Raw genomic sequence first — 16,536 nt, 5'->3', positions numbered from 1 at the left:
AAGGTTCATACAGTAAGGGAATTTAAACATGCGTGGGATAGGCAGAAAGCTATCGCAAATCTAAGATTAGAGCAAGGACCGGTTAAGGTCTTTACTGCAGTAAAAATAAGTAGATGGGCTGAGTTCTTATCTGCCATCAGATTCTATGTTTTTAGCTTTCATATAGCACCATCATATTCCATAGCACTGTACAATGCATAAATGGTGCAAAACCAAAAGACAATATGGACATCCAAGTGAAAAGGTCGGGCCGAAGGAGTTTACAATCTAGAAATGCTGACATCCTCTCCACCCTATTAATCACGGACAATACGTCAAACGTGCTGTAACTTAAGCAAACTAAATCAAAAATATAATACTTTCTAGTACCGGTTTTACCATGGAAACTAAAGAGACTTCATAAACGCCTTGTTGTTTTTAAGCAATTCTGCCATGGTTTATTCAGCATACTACATTGGGCAATTTTTTTGTTAAGCCGGGAGAGCAGCTTTAAGAATATTTTAAGTATAACCTTACATCACAAATGTGAGTAACACTTTACAAAAAAAAATTAAAAGAACTTTTTTATTGATCAGCTAAAGTTGTTGCACACAAGAACTCAAAAATTAAAATAGGCAGCTTAAATCTAAATATACATAATTTAATCAAGTATCACACTGCAGTTCATACTAATTAGATAACTAATTTTACATCACCAGCAAAATGCACACAATTCGAAACAAACACTATTGCGTGAATTATGGGACAAAGCATAAATGTATAAATGTAAAGATCTTTAAGAAAATGAATCATCAGTATCTTTAAGTATGATATAATAAGATGAAATGGAGTATATTTTAAATCATACTTAAAGGTTCTTGTATTAAAAAAAGAAAAGAAAAAAAAAAAAAGTACTAAGCTGTGTATGTATACAACAAACAAATAATTAGTATGGAGAAAAAAAAAATCCTAAAAGCTCATTTTTTTCTTTTTAAACAGGGGAGCAATTCTGCAATCCCCATCCTTAATTATGTCAGCAGATGTCATTTTACACATTTCCCCAGCGCACTGTTTAATCATCCTCATTAAAGTGTGTACGAAAACAAGGAGGGTGGGACGAGGGACATTATCAAAGTTTTACTCAAAACGTGTGCCAAGATTGTGACTTTGAAAATGTTTTTGTTCGCATTCCTGTCGCCTTTGTGCCCCCTTTTTCGTTAGCAGAGCAAACAGGTGATTTGTAGAATAACTGTTGCTATATCAAGTAAAATACCCCTCTAGGTTTTATTTGCCCATAAGCCCAATCATGTCATACATACATATCATGATACAGCAGGCCTAGGGGGCACCACATTGTATTAACCCCCTTTCAGTGCTTGGGGAGAGGACACATTTTTCATGATGAGGGAGGCAGGTCAATTCTTTCTAGTATTGCTATAGGTATACATAGAGAGGAACCTGCTTGCAAGCAGGGCTCTCTCCACCCAGGGCCGGCCCCTTTTTTTTTTTTTTTAAAGCCGAGAAAAGAGAGAGAGAGAGGGAGAGGGCGCCAAGTGGTTTTATCTTACCAAGTTGTCAGTACCCCCTCGGCGCCCCTCACTCTCTCCTCTGCGAGCCCTCTAGCTCGGTCTCGGTGCCGGCTTGTAATGTTGAGCGCCAGAAGACGACGTCATTTCCGGCGCTCAGCATTACAAGCCGGCACCGAGACCGAGCAGGGAGACTCACCGCAGGACTGCTGAAAGGTAAGTACGGGGGGGGGGGAGGAAGGGTAGATAATGGGGGGGAGGGTAGAAAATGGGGGGGCGGCAGGGAGAGGAAGGGTAGATAATGGGGGGGGGCATTTTAAACTTCTCCCCAGGCGGCATTTTGTCTTGGGCCGGCCCTGTCTCCCCCTCATGTACTGCTTTGTCTCAGTCTGTCAATTCTTGTCTTGTCATACCCCTTGAATATATGTATTGTATTAAGTGCTGCATAAATTGTTGGTGCTATATAAATAAAATATAATAATAATAACAGCTTATAGGTCACCTAAGGAAACATATACATTACATTTGTGTTAAAGAAACAAAATATAGCTGGAAAATGTACAAGTCCGCAAGCATGCCCAATTTTTCTTGCACCTCTGGTATACACACTTTTGAGGACTACAACGTCTGTCACCCTATCATCATTTGACTGAGGCTGATAGGAGTTGTTATCCACAAACAGCTCATAAGCCTAATGGTGCTAAAAAATAAAATAAAAGTGAAAATGTGGTGCAATCACTATGGAAGCCAATGGAATGTGTCTTTTCAAACCCTGCTTTATCATATTACCCCCCGATCAGTTTGTCTGTAAAGATGACGGAAGCAGCAGTCTATTATCTGACTAGAGCCAGGCCAAACGGCACCCAGGAAAAAAATAACATTTTCCCCGCTCCCCCAATTCCTCCCACACTTTATATAGCCTCCATAGAACATTGAGCTCTTACAAAGGAGGATCGCCAGGGAAAAAAGAGGGGCCACAAGGAACTGGGCCCCAATATGGTGATCAGCATACCTGGGAACAAAACCCAGAGATTGCCGGGTGAAGCATCACTTCCACGAATCCTCCAGGTTGCGGGAGCAGGGTCTTGACGCGCCCCGCCCATTTTCCCTTTAAATGGGGGTGTTTTCTGCTACCGTCAGCAGCAACGCCCCCGACACCAGCGGGAACGCCCCCGACGCCACCACGACCGCCCACCGACGTCAGCGGGACCGCCCACCGACGTCAGCGGGATCGCCCACCGACGTCAGCGGGCAGTCCTGGCCGCGTCCCGCAAGGGAAGGCTCTGGGGAGCCGGAGTCCTGGTATGGTGATCAGCCTCTAAGGCGGCACAGGAGCTGCCGCCATTACAGACGTGTCTCAGTAGAAAGAATATGCCATTGCCTGGGAAGCTGGGTGTCCTGGGTCTAATTAGCTTGGGAAATGAGGATGTTGTGTCTGTATCTCTTTACAAAACTTTCAAACCCAGTCTAATCATCAACTCTAACGCAATAGATATTAATGACGTTTTCTGTTTTTACACAGAAAAAGGTGCTTCTATTAAATATGAACGGGGCAAATAATAGGAGGCACAGAGGCACTTGGGTAAACTGTAACAGGCCATTATTAAATAAAATCCACTCTTCGAAAAACACTTTAGAGTAACCCAAGATTTATCCGGTCAGCGTTTCATAATCATCCCTAAATCTACAGAGACATAAATGTATTTCATCAGAGATGAAATTCTTCCTTGACTGCTAAAATGAGAATCAAGAAATGATTCCAATCTCGTTTGCCTAACAGTATGCATTAATCAGAAATCATAATAAATCCACACGCTTCTCCAGACAGCGCATTCGTCAAACGCTTAAGTACGTGAACGACATTGACTAATGTGCGCTGGGCTGGAAGGGTCAATCATAAACTCATCAAATGCTTCATTTAATTTCATAATTTGGCCAAACATAATCTGTTCATGGAAAAGATATCAGGTGCTAGTGAATGAATAATGGCTGAGAAGGAAAACTCCATTAATCAGCCAATGATTACAAATGACTTGGAGATTGTTTATTCTAATTTCATTCATTTAGACTAACAAAGAAAACATGGGCAAATGAAACTAGCTGGAAACGATGGCACGCTTATTGCTCTGTATTTAATAAGACAATGATAAATACGCTCATTAATAAAAAAATACCAGCGCTCTATGACTGTGAAGCATTCTTTGGTTATAAATTTAAATAAGACAATATGGAAAGTGATTGCATTAGGGCTCTAGCAGATACTGGGCAGAAAATAAATAGGAACACAAGATTAAACAATCTGGATGCAAACGCTTTATGGCTTTAACGAATGTTTCCTCCTCTGCTGTTCACGTCTGACAGGTAGAAGTGCGAGACGATGCTCCGAGCTAAAAGGGTTAAAACGACCCAATGGAAAGGGCAAAAAATAAAATACATTTTTCAGTGTTTTCAAAGTTTTTGACCTCCTTTTTGAAATGTCTACCCTGTAGGTTTATTATTATTTCTTATAGGCAGTTAAATTGGATTTATCACTTTTTCCCAAATATTGTATTTTACAGTCCTTTATGCTAATTTCATATAACCAGGTCTGTATTCCTGTTATCAAAATGTTGCTACCACACCTGAGAACTTTCCAGGGTAGGCTACCCCAAGGTCTCACTTTTCTGGTGGTATCATGAAGCCATCCATAGAGGTGGAAGCTGGACATAGACAGCACGACAGTGGTAAACTTTGCCCAGAGAACTAGAGATCCGGGGCAGCAGGGCTTCACCCAGAGACTCCGGGTCATACCCGAAGAGTTCCCAGATATGATTGTTACCCAATAAATTATTATGCTGCGGTTCTAATTTACTGTCCATCTTCCATCCCAGTTTCATTGTTCAGGGGGGCCTTTGTATGACTAGGACATGGATTATGTTAATTGCTTAATACCTCAGTTTACATCAGGTGAAATAATCCTTTTTTAAACCAAATATCTCCAAAATAACTGATTGACAGGCAAAATACATGTTAATAGATCATTTAAAGCTAAACTGAAAGATGTGAGGGAGACAGTGCTGAATTATACACAGAGCTCATCTTGATATATGTGTACCTTTCTGAGCAACGGAGAACCATCTATGCAAGAAACAAGTCTACCAAAACTTCACTGGATTAACTACGCCTTATGCCGTGCCACCTTGGCCCTCCCTGCCGGCACACGCACACCAGAGCAGGTCTGGATAATGCAGTTTATGTCGAGAGACAAAATGTTTCCAGTTTAAAACTGGCAACTAAGCACCTTATTTGAACCAGAAAAAGGAAATTCATGCATAAGTATGTGGTTCATACAATTCACCTAAAAAAATTAAGGTCCTACATATAACACTGTTTTCAACAGTTTGGTCTTATGCCAGCTAGTACTTGCAGACATTAGAATTACTGACTACATGCGGTATGACCGGCAGCCTTCCATACATCCAGCAGACAGCCTGGAATGAAGCTCTTAGATCAGAAACATCCAAAAAGTGGCCAAAAAACAGTTATACTTCGCCATAAATCCCAAACTTGGCCAAGCACTGCTTTTATTCATTAAATGGCAATAATATTAGCATATAAGATCACGCTCTCAGTGGTGTGCCCAGCCACCCTAAGCCTGCATTAAACATCCAGAACAGTGAAAGCACAGTGCTGTAACATGACAGTCAACCGAAATACTTTGTTAGGGAAGCCACACTATCGCCTTTTGCTAATATTCGATGGAAAAGTGAAAATAATCATCTCATCTAGAGATAATTAGTAGAGATATTTGCATTGAAATCGCTTATGCCATATGCTGCTTTGTCATTAAATCCCATCAAATACTCCGAAACCACGAGACGCGGAAAGCAGCAGCAAGAATCCATTCAAGATCTGCCAACCATTCACAATGTGTCATAGCCATCATTACCTTTTTATATAGTTACAGCCTTTTTCACTCAAAAAAACTTTGATAAAACTGTAGGAATGATAAGGAATCATTCATTCATTTCTATGTCTTTGCACTATAAATGGCTGGTAAAGGCCATTAAGGCATTACGATTACGCATCAAGGACTTTTTTTGTGTTAAGGAAAGATAATTTACCGTTTAAAAGTAATATAAATGAGTAGGCTTTGAACATGCATGCACTAAGCCACGTAAGGAACAAAAGTGAAGCATATCAAATTAATTATTATTTGGCTTGTGTGCTTAAATATAAATAAATAAGTATATAAACCAATGACAGTCCAAGCAATGCATATGGTTGTAGGTAAAAAGTAATTCTCTAATTTACGTAAGAGCTCTTATGGAAGCCTGATTGGCTTGCATTTGTATTATTAGAGTTGGATAAAATCCTTCACCTAATCCGAGGGAGACCCTTGCAGTCTTCTATTTTTCCGCCGTCATATTATTCACCTCTACAAAAGTGACTTTTAAACTAAAATAATGAAAAAAAAATGGTTATTTGTACATTTAACAGTTCCCTGTGGAGATACATGTCGGTAGTAAATTAAGTTGCTTCCAGAACACAGTAATAATAAATGAATGAAATACATTAAGAGTGTGGGAATGTTTAAATTGTGCTCTGATCACAACGGTGTTCATAGGATCAATGAATAGGAGAATGAGCCCCAGCTGCGAAGAGAGGCAGTTCCGGTGGCAAGTGGCAACTAAAAAGGCAGCAGAGTTTTGTACCCAGGTTTGATTAGCGTTCCATGAATAATTCATTAACAGGATAAGGTAAGCACACTATCAGAACTGACATTTTGGCCAAATGAATGCTTTAAGAAGTCATCAGGTAATTCTGGAGACATGTATGCGGGAGGGATTTGTCACTACACCATCCGTTGCAGGACGGGTGACGTGGAGCACTTGATCTCACCGACCTCACTAAGCATTGTGAAGGGTCAACCCCTGCGAGAAGAGAAAATTAGGCCTTACTTAAAGCTTTAGTTAACTCAGTGTCATTTCTTGAGTCCCACACCAGCAGTTTAACTATGCATCATGCAGGGCCACCTGGGCAGCAGGTTCTGAGCGGTCTAAAGACAGAAGTGATGTTTTCAATTCTGTTTTAAAATGATGCATTCTTTGTAGATTGATAGAGAATGCATATTTCTAGTCTGTAGTCATATGACACATGGAGAGAACATAAACTTTGAAAAGCTTTTATGCCATAGCAGCAGAAAAAGCTTCCTAAAAGCCTGTTTTATTGTTTTATTGCTGACAATAATATAAAAAGAGAAAGGTGGTATGTTCGATCCCAAGCACCATCCATGCGCATCATGTGTGTAAGATATGTGCCCAATATAATGTATACATAAGAAGAGCTTGTTAACTCTGGTTAAGTTTCTCACTAAGTTTAGGCTATGGCTGGCTCCAGTGATTACATAAGATCCATAACTATATTATAGCATTCATATATATATGCTATCCATGCTGCTTAAATATCGTTTGAATAATAATGTGACATTTAGACATACTAGTAAATGTAAATTGCCCAAAAAATGTATTTGTATACCAAAAAAAAAAATTTAAGCAGACGCTGATTAATAATACCGTATTGGCCCGAATATAGGCTGCACCCCCCCCCCACTTTAAGTCTGGGCAGGCAGCACGGTTAGGATACAGATCCCCCGCAGCGGTGCAGGGGACCTGCATCCTACTCTCCGATATGCTCAGACAGCCCTTGCCGGGAATTCCCACGAGGGGAGTCCCGGCAAGGGAGATTGTCAAAGCACATCGTGCAGACGTGCCGGCAGCAGAGGTTGTTTACGCGCATCGCCGCAGCCGGTGACCGTCCGCACGATGCGTTTTACCTCTGCCCCCAAGACTTACCAGAGCAGACTCCCGGGTGTCTTACGGGGCCAGTGGGGGACATCTACGCAATACGCGTATACAACAACCGGGAGTTGTATACGCGTATTGCGTAGATGTCCCCCGCAAGACACCCGGGAGTCTGCTCTGGTAAGTCGGGGGGGGGGGCAGAGTGGCAGCATATCTCGGGGGGGGGGACAGAGGGGCAGCATATCTCGGGCGTGGGGGGGGACAGAGTGGCAGCATATCTATTACAAAACTTTTTCTTTAAAAAAGCACCAAACTTTTAGGGTGCGGCCTATATACGGGTGCGGCCTATATCCAAGCCATTTAACATACTGTTTTGCTGCAGAATCTAGAAAGTTAGGGTTCCAGAATAAAAATCAAGAATTTTGGAATATATTTACCAAGGTCAAAATACACATAGGTTTCTTTTGGTGTGTTTGAATGCCCATGTGATCTTCTGCTTGACTATGCGGTCAGGTTAATACAATTATTGCAATTCTTGGCTGAGGTGAAGGCTGGATATCTTCCGAAACCTGAGCGTGTTTATGTATAGTATTATATTAATCGTCAAATCACCATCAAACCATCAAAAAGCTCTAGTGTAAAAACAGGTTTAGGTAAAAATCTTACATACTGATTCAGGGTGTTTTGGCTACATGGGCATTCTTCATCAAGGCATGCGGGGAAACACAAGTTTTAAGTTAATGTAAGTTTTAGGGCCAGAGGGGGTTTCCAAGTTAATGCCGTCTCAGTGATAAACACAGGGCTAAATATATAAATGCCGAGAATCGCATGTGTATGGTGTATGGCTAAACCGAAAGTGGATCTTACCGCACTATGAATGCAAGGCTGATGATTTGGCTATAAGTAGATGGGGAACTCTCTTTTGGTTAATAGGTGAGGGAGTGCAAGTTGTATTGTAGGTGTTAGCGTGCAGGCTCAGGTTTGTTCACATTAACCTTTAACTTGACTGATCACTCAACAGTTCTTAGTAAACAGAACCATCAGAGTACATACAGCAATCAAGTTATTCCTCCAGATATAAAACGGGTTACCCACTCCAAAAATTCATTGTGAACAATGAGCAGCTATCCTATTTTGACTAGTTGACTCACATGTTTTTCATACCCTGCCAATTGTAACCAAATCTGTTAAGGAGCAACGTAACTCATGGAGAATATCACCTAAAATGGACAGAAATTGTTATTTTATTGTCCATACACCAGCCCTAAAAGATGGCAGAAAAATATGTATTTGTCGCTGGCTGGGATTCTCCTTTCAGGCTTTATTTCATATTCAGTGCCAGCTGCCCACTTGGTAATTTTGCATATCTGGAGACAAAATAAGCTATTTAACTGAGCCGTCCTTAGAAAAAAATTGCCAGGATAGAAAGTAAACCAATGATCCTATTAGTTCCAGCAGACTTAAATCAGAGGCTCGATGTATGTGGTCCTTGAACACACATCTGCCATGATCTATTCTAATTCTATAGCATGCAAAAAAACTCATTTATGGAGTAACTGAATAAATGCTAATAACAGACTGAGCAGAAATAAAGCATGTGTTTCCTTAACACATATCTATTCAGATTGTACTAGAATTTGGTCAGGGAGCCATGTCCCTTGTCCTGTAAACTTCAATTACAAACAGCTGATAATGTTGCCTTTCTCCCAGCATTAAAATATTTTTCAGCATACATGCATTGTTTTACATTATGTATATATATATATAATATATATTGTTTTGCTGTATTAGTCCAGGAGACGAAATGTAAAAAAAAAAAAAAAAGTATGATACATTTTTATTGGACCAACATATTTAAAATACAATGTTTCGAGAGTGTTCCTCTCTTCTTCAGGCCTGAAGCAATAGCCATACATATACATACAACTGAATTCTTTAATTCAGTTAAGACATACACAATATGCTTGTCTTAATTGTCTCGCTTTCAGAGAACCAAAGCTGTGTCTACTTTATTCATACTCAAGTGTCAGATTTTGAGACAGCTCTCCTCTGTTCTAAAACACATTCACAGACACCCAAGTGGATAGGAGAGTGACAGAAGCTCGGCTAAATCCTCTGTTTACACTAGGGATTAGTGGGGTAGATTTTGAAACAAACTGAGCTGTCCATGGTCAATGGAACCTGCTCCCTATCAGCCCGTAGGGCACAGAGACAAAGCCCAGTCCAGGTAGGAAGTGACCCATAAAGCTATTCCTACTAGGGACTTACACAAAGCCAGACTGCTTCACAGAAACTCCATATGACCATTAACCAGCCTCCGAGGCCTGCCAGGAGGCCTAATTATAGGTCTACAGAGCCCAATAACAAAAGATGGAGAGATTTATTCTAGGGATGATCTGCTTTATACTGACTTGAGAGAGTCTATATAGTGCGACTAAAATAAAGAGGTTTAACTGAAAATTCTCCCCAGAGATGCCGCGTTGTAAGCTGGGCCAGGGAAACCAACCTCTTTTAGACAGGCTTAAATTATGCCACCCTCTCAAAATTAAGATTCAGCCATTGCTTGCTCAGCATCTGCTCAGACATAGGAAGTGGCTGTGATATTGTTAGGCTAAGCAGAAGAGGCTACTCTTGTATATAAATATTAGGAGATCTAAGCAAACAGGAATTATATTGTTGCTGGTGCCTCTGACCGCTCTTTTAAATGAATTGAGCCCTAGTGTGCGCCTCCAATTAACCCGTGTTTGCTCACACTTACACACATGTAATTCACTGATTGAAAATTTAGGGAGTAACACGCCATTTTCAGTAATTTATTGGTTATGTTATGTTATAGGCTGACAATGCAGTCATGCTTTTTTAAGAGAACGTAGAATTAAGATATTTACACAATTAGTAAAGATGAGTTATACTAAGTCAGAGTTTAGCCTTTCAAATAATGGCTCATTTGCATGAGTCCTAATGAAGGCAAAGAAAAATTCATGCAAATTTAGCCCAGAATTGGGGGAAAAGATTTTAAAATACCCATAATGCTTTTAATTGCCTTTAAAGATTCCATCCTTTCCTCAAAGAATCTAGTGATGTCATTACTAAACATTATGATCCAACCACAGCGAGCTTCTGCTATAGGAATAGCTTGGCTGCCCCTGTACAATGCATAGTTTAATCAGTGCGATTTCTTCCAAGTCTCTTCACTCACTTAATTATACATTGCCGACACTCTGTTGGCAAAATCCCTCCAGTGTTGGCTCTTTAACAAATAGTAAAGTGGAGGAGTAGGAACCACAACTCTCCATCCAACTATCCCTTAAAACAAGAGTGACTTAACAAAACCCTGGAAAATCGTAAACCCAGTGTCACTTATAAAAGTAATCATAGATTTGGGTTTTGGGGGAGAAGAAAAAAAAAAATAATATATATACTAGGCTTTTTTGTTTTGTTTAGTTTTTTTTACACATTTGGCCTTTGGATAGATAAGTAAATCTTAACTATGCAGTGGACACTTAAATGGCAAAGGAGGCTCATAAGCACAGAAATCATTATTAGACACAATTTGAACTCTTTTTTGCTATTTTTATGTTATAAAATAGTTATCTGGTGCTTTAAGGCCGTGAGGTGGACAGTGTTCTCTTCCCATCCTGTCTTTTGATGGATTAACTAACAGGCTCAAAATATTTTTAAATATATATGTCTTAAAATCCAGAGGGCCAAGGCCAAAATGATATATATATATCTTAGTGTTTTTAATACATTTCAAGGTGTTAAATTAAAAATATGAGGGGTGACAGCTGCGAGCAGAATAAACAAATTGTTCTTTTTGAGGGCTGTGCTGTCACATCTAGTTTATAATTATACGCTTCAAAAGCATATTAGAGATATGGAGAATAATGCATATATTTGAAGCTATGAAACATAACACTGTTTAGAGGCTTTATTGGAAAAGATGTGAATATTTGCCAAGAGTAACTATACACACCCTCACTTTAGCACACCAAAGACAAGGAGAATTCAGGAAGACGTATATTCTATGGAAATGCTGATAGATTTATGGCACATAGGGGCAAGACAAACATATAAATAAAAAATAAAACTGAGAATGTGGAAAGAAATAACCTCTATAGTTGGTATTAAAATGGGTAAGCATTATAATATATTTATATATATATTTTGTGTCTTTTTTAAAATGTATTGTATGTCAAAAAAGAAACCCCATCGGCCAAGATGTCACGACACATATGTTTGTGCGCTTCCTGGGACTATTTCGAGAACTTGTGTTCTGCACCATTATGTTCACGACAGCTGACAACGAACATGGCACAAGCAAAATTAGATCCTTGGGATATTTGAAAAGATGAGTAGAAACTTTCAGAACTGTCACTTACTTTCATGCATCATATAATTGTGAACCGTATTGCATTTAAAGGGACACCCTAGTCACCATGTTCACATTATTGAATAGCTGTGTGGTCCCTTTAAAGTTTTATGGTTTTGCTTTTGCAAATGCATGTGGGGTTCTTCATTTTCACTTGCACCCATCACGCTATTTTGCACGCAGGAGATGTTTTCTTCCAAACACGACATACTTACCTCCAGACAGCTCTAGTGCTGGCTTGGGAAACACTGCAGGGGTCTATTCAGGGTTATTTCCCCCCTTACGTGAATACGTTGTGATTCTTGAAGTGAAGTTAGCCATATAAAAACAGCAGGAATATCCCAAATCCATAATAAATAATCCTTATCTGTCTATTACAACGTACCTTTTTTGAATATTCCAGGTTGTTATACATATTGTACACATATAATACACATATATTAAATATATTACATGCATTACATTATTTCATTCTAGACATTAAAAAAACAGCAAACAATTGCCCTGGTTTATTTGGTAAAAATAATGAATGGTACGTACAGTTTTGTGTATCGATGCACAGCTGTGTGACCTCAGGCATGCCACTAACTCTGTAAAAAGTCATACTGAAGCCACAGGCGCACAACGCGCCGTTCTGCAGCGCACATCTACAAACACCGTCCCTATCTCTGCGGCAAAATGAATGCAAATTGTTGCTTGCATGATTTTTGTCGCCGTTTCTTTTGAATGTGTCCCTTTCCTCTTAAAAATAATGACACAAATAGAGTTTGCGTTGGTGCCAGTACACAGTACAGCTTTATAATGAGAGGTGTTACAGAGAGGAGTTCCTATATACGGTAATTATTTCAGAATCACAAAAGTAAACCTTTATCTTCTATCACTTACCAGCAGCTTGGAGAACCATCTGCAGCCTTGCTTTGGCCTGTTCAGCAGGAGGCTAAAAACAAAGACAGAAAGCATATTTACCATATATTACAGTGCTAATCAAAGGCAAGGTTTTTATTTCTTTTTTTTATATAACATAGAAGAAACATGGCACAGAAACAGACCAAAAACATCCAAAAAAAAAGAGCAAATCCTTCCCAATTTTTATGCAATATCCATTATTTGTTCAAACTCAAAACCGCTTTACACGCGTCGACACGGGCTGCTTATTTTCCCATTTAATTGTCTAGGTACATTAACTTCAATGAGATGTAAATTGCTGAACTCCTCTCGGAGTATTAAGAAAAAATAAATGTAACATTACCACGATCATTAGACAAATACAAATATCCAGATGATTTAACATTAAACCAGCTAAGGTATTTTCTAGATCTGGCTAGCTCTCTTTTTATTAGTAACATAAGACAAAGATATGGTAATTTAAAAACAAATAGTATGCCATTAACTTTGGACGGAACACTTCTAGTCTGTAAAGTCTCTCCTGGCCGACTGATCATTGGGTTGTTAAAATCATTTTTAGCTGTAACCCAGGTGGATATTTTATCATGGTGGTTTTCAACATTTAAAAAAATAAGAAAAATACTTTAGAAAATTGCTGTCCTTCTGATATGGCAAATCAAAATCCGTACAGATTACACTTAAGAAAAAATAAATAATAATAATAAAAAAAAATCACTGGCTTCTCTTTATCACGAACTACAGTCTTGGATGACTGGCCATATTCTGTACTGCACATCATTAAACTTAACTATAACTTCTGAGACCTCGTAATACGACACATCTGTTTAATCAGCAAAGGCCCAATGATTCTATAGATTCAAAGCAGATACTGACCCGAAGACATGTGTACAAGCTTGCCATAGATAACAGGTTATTGGGATTTTGTTTTTTACACATTTTACAAATATTTTATTTAGATTACAAATATTTAAGTGATGGCCCTTGCTCTTATATCAAACCTAGTGTCACTTCTTCTATGGTTTACTCTCCTTCATATTAGAGTTTCAGGGAACGTAAAATATCACCAATGCTTACTACTTGCTTTACAGTATATAGCTAACAATAAGTCATATAGTTTATTATGAAGGTAGCTAAGAACAAAATTGCAGACTGACCATTCCCATTTTTTTATATTTATTAACACCCAAAGAGTTGAAGGACAGGAAACATGCCACATACCGTTTTCGTCATGTGGAGATATCTAATTTTTTTATTTTAAGATTAGACGTTAAACGGGGGAATAGATATTTAATTTGATAAGGAGAGACTGGTATTTTTTTTTTATATTGGCACCACAAAATGTATCAAGGTAAAAGGTCTGCATTAAAAAACAGATCATATATATATATATATATCTATATATGAACTTAAAACACAGGTGTCAAAAATCGTTATCGGTCATGTCATCTTAATGGGGTTATTTTACTAGAAAATCTATTTTAAAAGATAGTGTTCTCAGTAAAACTACAGATTACACTTCTTCCTTAATTCTGTGCCTACCCCTAAGGCTATTTCAGCATAATTGCTGATCCCTATATTTGGAAGGTAATAAAGATAATAAATGTATAAATCACATTGGTAACAGATTTAGTTGAAAATGTTTTATTTAGTCACCTAACCTGTCAGAACACTCTGGGCTTACAGGACAAACTTTGACCATACAATCTGGACCGGTGGTACACTTTATTCTCTGAGGCCCCTGATGTGGCCACATGTACTGCTGTTTTACATGTCTCATACACAGAGCTTGACTAACCCCAGGTGCCAGGACATCATGGCAACAAGAAATCACACTGGGTATTAGTATGTGTAAGTATGTTAGTATGTGTGAGTAACTATGTTGCCGAGTGTAAGTATCTTACTGTGTGTTAGTATCTGTATGAACGTAAATATGCTAATGTGCGTTAGTATGTGTACGGGAAAGTATGTTACAACTTTAATGTGTTAGTATAAGTATGTTAGTAGGTTGATGTGCATGTTTGTTAGTATGTGTCTATATGTGGTCACCAGAACATGATTGTTCGTATTGTTGAAAGAAAAAAAAAAAACGGCTGCTAAATTTTTTGGCTGGATGCTAAATCCCAACCAGTTTTTGCCATACATAGATCTTATGGGAATGAAGCTTCCTTGACAATGGCTCTACTTTTGGTATAAGATACATTTGAGATATACAGTGGTCATGTGCTCTGCTATTAATTTTGAACGAATTTAGTGGATACAAGATTAATTGTTGGTGCCCGCAGAGAAACAGGTATGCTACAACCCTTGTCAACTATTCCAATTACAAGAATTCAACAGATTTCTTTGATTAGGTACAAGACGACACCAACATGCTCGACGTGAAATTTAACTGTCAGTGTTGCAAATCTCATCTTGATAACTACATCCCACAACAGCAACAGATCTGAAGCACTTCTATAACTAAAACAATTAGCAGTCATTGGAGGAAAGCAGCCTACGTGTAAATGAAATAGGTTTCTAGGCAAACCTGCAGAAACATCAATAAAAAGAAAAGTGTTCTACAAAACCCCTCCAGCCTAATACTTGAGGAAACTGCTAGCTAAGAAAGACGATGTGAAATAATGCTTAAGAAAACAAATTTCCATCGGCCTTGAGAGACCCTTGAAATATTACAGGCTCTGTAAGCCTAAAGAAAAATCTTCTGTTGCAGGGCGCACTAAAATATTCTATTATTTTTTACATTTATATACATATAAACCATTTTAAAGTTCCTTTCAAACGCCTGCAGAGCCGTATGATGGCGCATGTCTCATTTTGTGTAATGTATTGCAACCTGTACATACTTTATCTGAAGCTTACCTAAATCTTATCCTCATCTCTGGTAGGGAGATGTGAATACAGTTATCAGAAGACAAATAATGATATCAAAGCCAGAAGCACTATAAAAAAATAAAAAGAAAATGGAAAAGAAAAAAAAAGAAAAAAATTTTGCTCAACTGAGAAGTTTTAATGATTAATTTTACTCCTTGATATTTCCACTTCTCTATCACTATATATATATATATAATATATATATATATATATATATATATACACACACACACACACACACACGTTTTCATAGAGTTTCATATGGGCAGGTACCAGATGGTGTGGCTCACTTACCATTTTTGGCCCTTGTGACGCAGATTCAAAGGACATTAACAACAAAATATGTTTTACCTAATAGTGTATTGAATTCTACAATGTATTTTGTCATAGGCATGATACCTTATTGAAAATTGAGACATTGCACCTGTGTTTAGCAATGCCAAGAGCTAGTATTCTTTATTTAAAACCATGGAAGCTGCTTCACTTGTCCAGTAACATTACAACCGTGTGTTGTGAGGGTGGTAAACCTATGGATAGTAAAACTACGGTGGGTGCCGATGTACCAGTTTTACTGATTGACAATGAGGCATAAAGATTTACAAGTTGCCCTGGTTGGCCCTTCACCTACACAATATTTACAGCAGTTTCAAACTTATTTTGACGTTTTTGGGGGGTTTCGTCTTTTTTTTTTGGTCCATCAGGCTGTATGTGCTCAGATGACAATGACTTGAAAGTTGGCCCACATCATTTATTCAGTTAACTTAACATAAACAAAAAAAAAAACACCATTCCTAAAACAATTCAACTTTTTTTTTTTAAACATAAGTCGTAATATATATATATATATATATATATATATATATATATATATATATATATATATCACGATAGCTAAGCGACATGATTTGCCCGTTTAAATGTGTCGGTGACCACAGGTCTTCTTGACATGTTTTCTTTGCAATTAACAGGCTAAAGTGAGACTTGTCGTGCATGTGGTTTCCTTATGTAAACAGGCACTTGTTGCTGATATATCAACACCCCTTAAGTTCTTGAGAGCTAGAGTCAACAGCTACTTATCTGCAAGCAGGCAAATCCTGTT

The 16,536-nt window shown here is 38.3% G+C and overlaps 1 protein-coding gene across 1 annotated transcript in view; it reads right to left on the bottom strand.

Moving 5' to 3' along the window:
• Nucleotides 1-16,536, bottom strand: part of LOC149300356 (serine/Arginine-related protein 53-like) — a 119,897-nt gene that overhangs the window by 53,402 nt on the left and 49,959 nt on the right. Inside the window, exon 5 of the mRNA XM_089485310.1 lies at nt 12,546-12,597. Within this exon, the coding sequence (XP_089341436.1) occupies nt 12,546-12,597 (52 nt within the window). The remainder of the gene's footprint in view (nt 1-12,545; nt 12,598-16,536) is intronic.

The sequence above is a fragment of the Sceloporus occidentalis genome, unplaced genomic scaffold, assembly GCF_023333645.1.
Source record: "Sceloporus occidentalis isolate IW3139 unplaced genomic scaffold, rSceOcc1.0.p SCAF_25, whole genome shotgun sequence".
NCBI classification, from domain to species: domain Eukaryota; kingdom Metazoa; phylum Chordata; class Lepidosauria; order Squamata; family Phrynosomatidae; genus Sceloporus; species Sceloporus occidentalis.
This window is presented reverse-complemented; position numbering and strand designations above follow the sequence as displayed.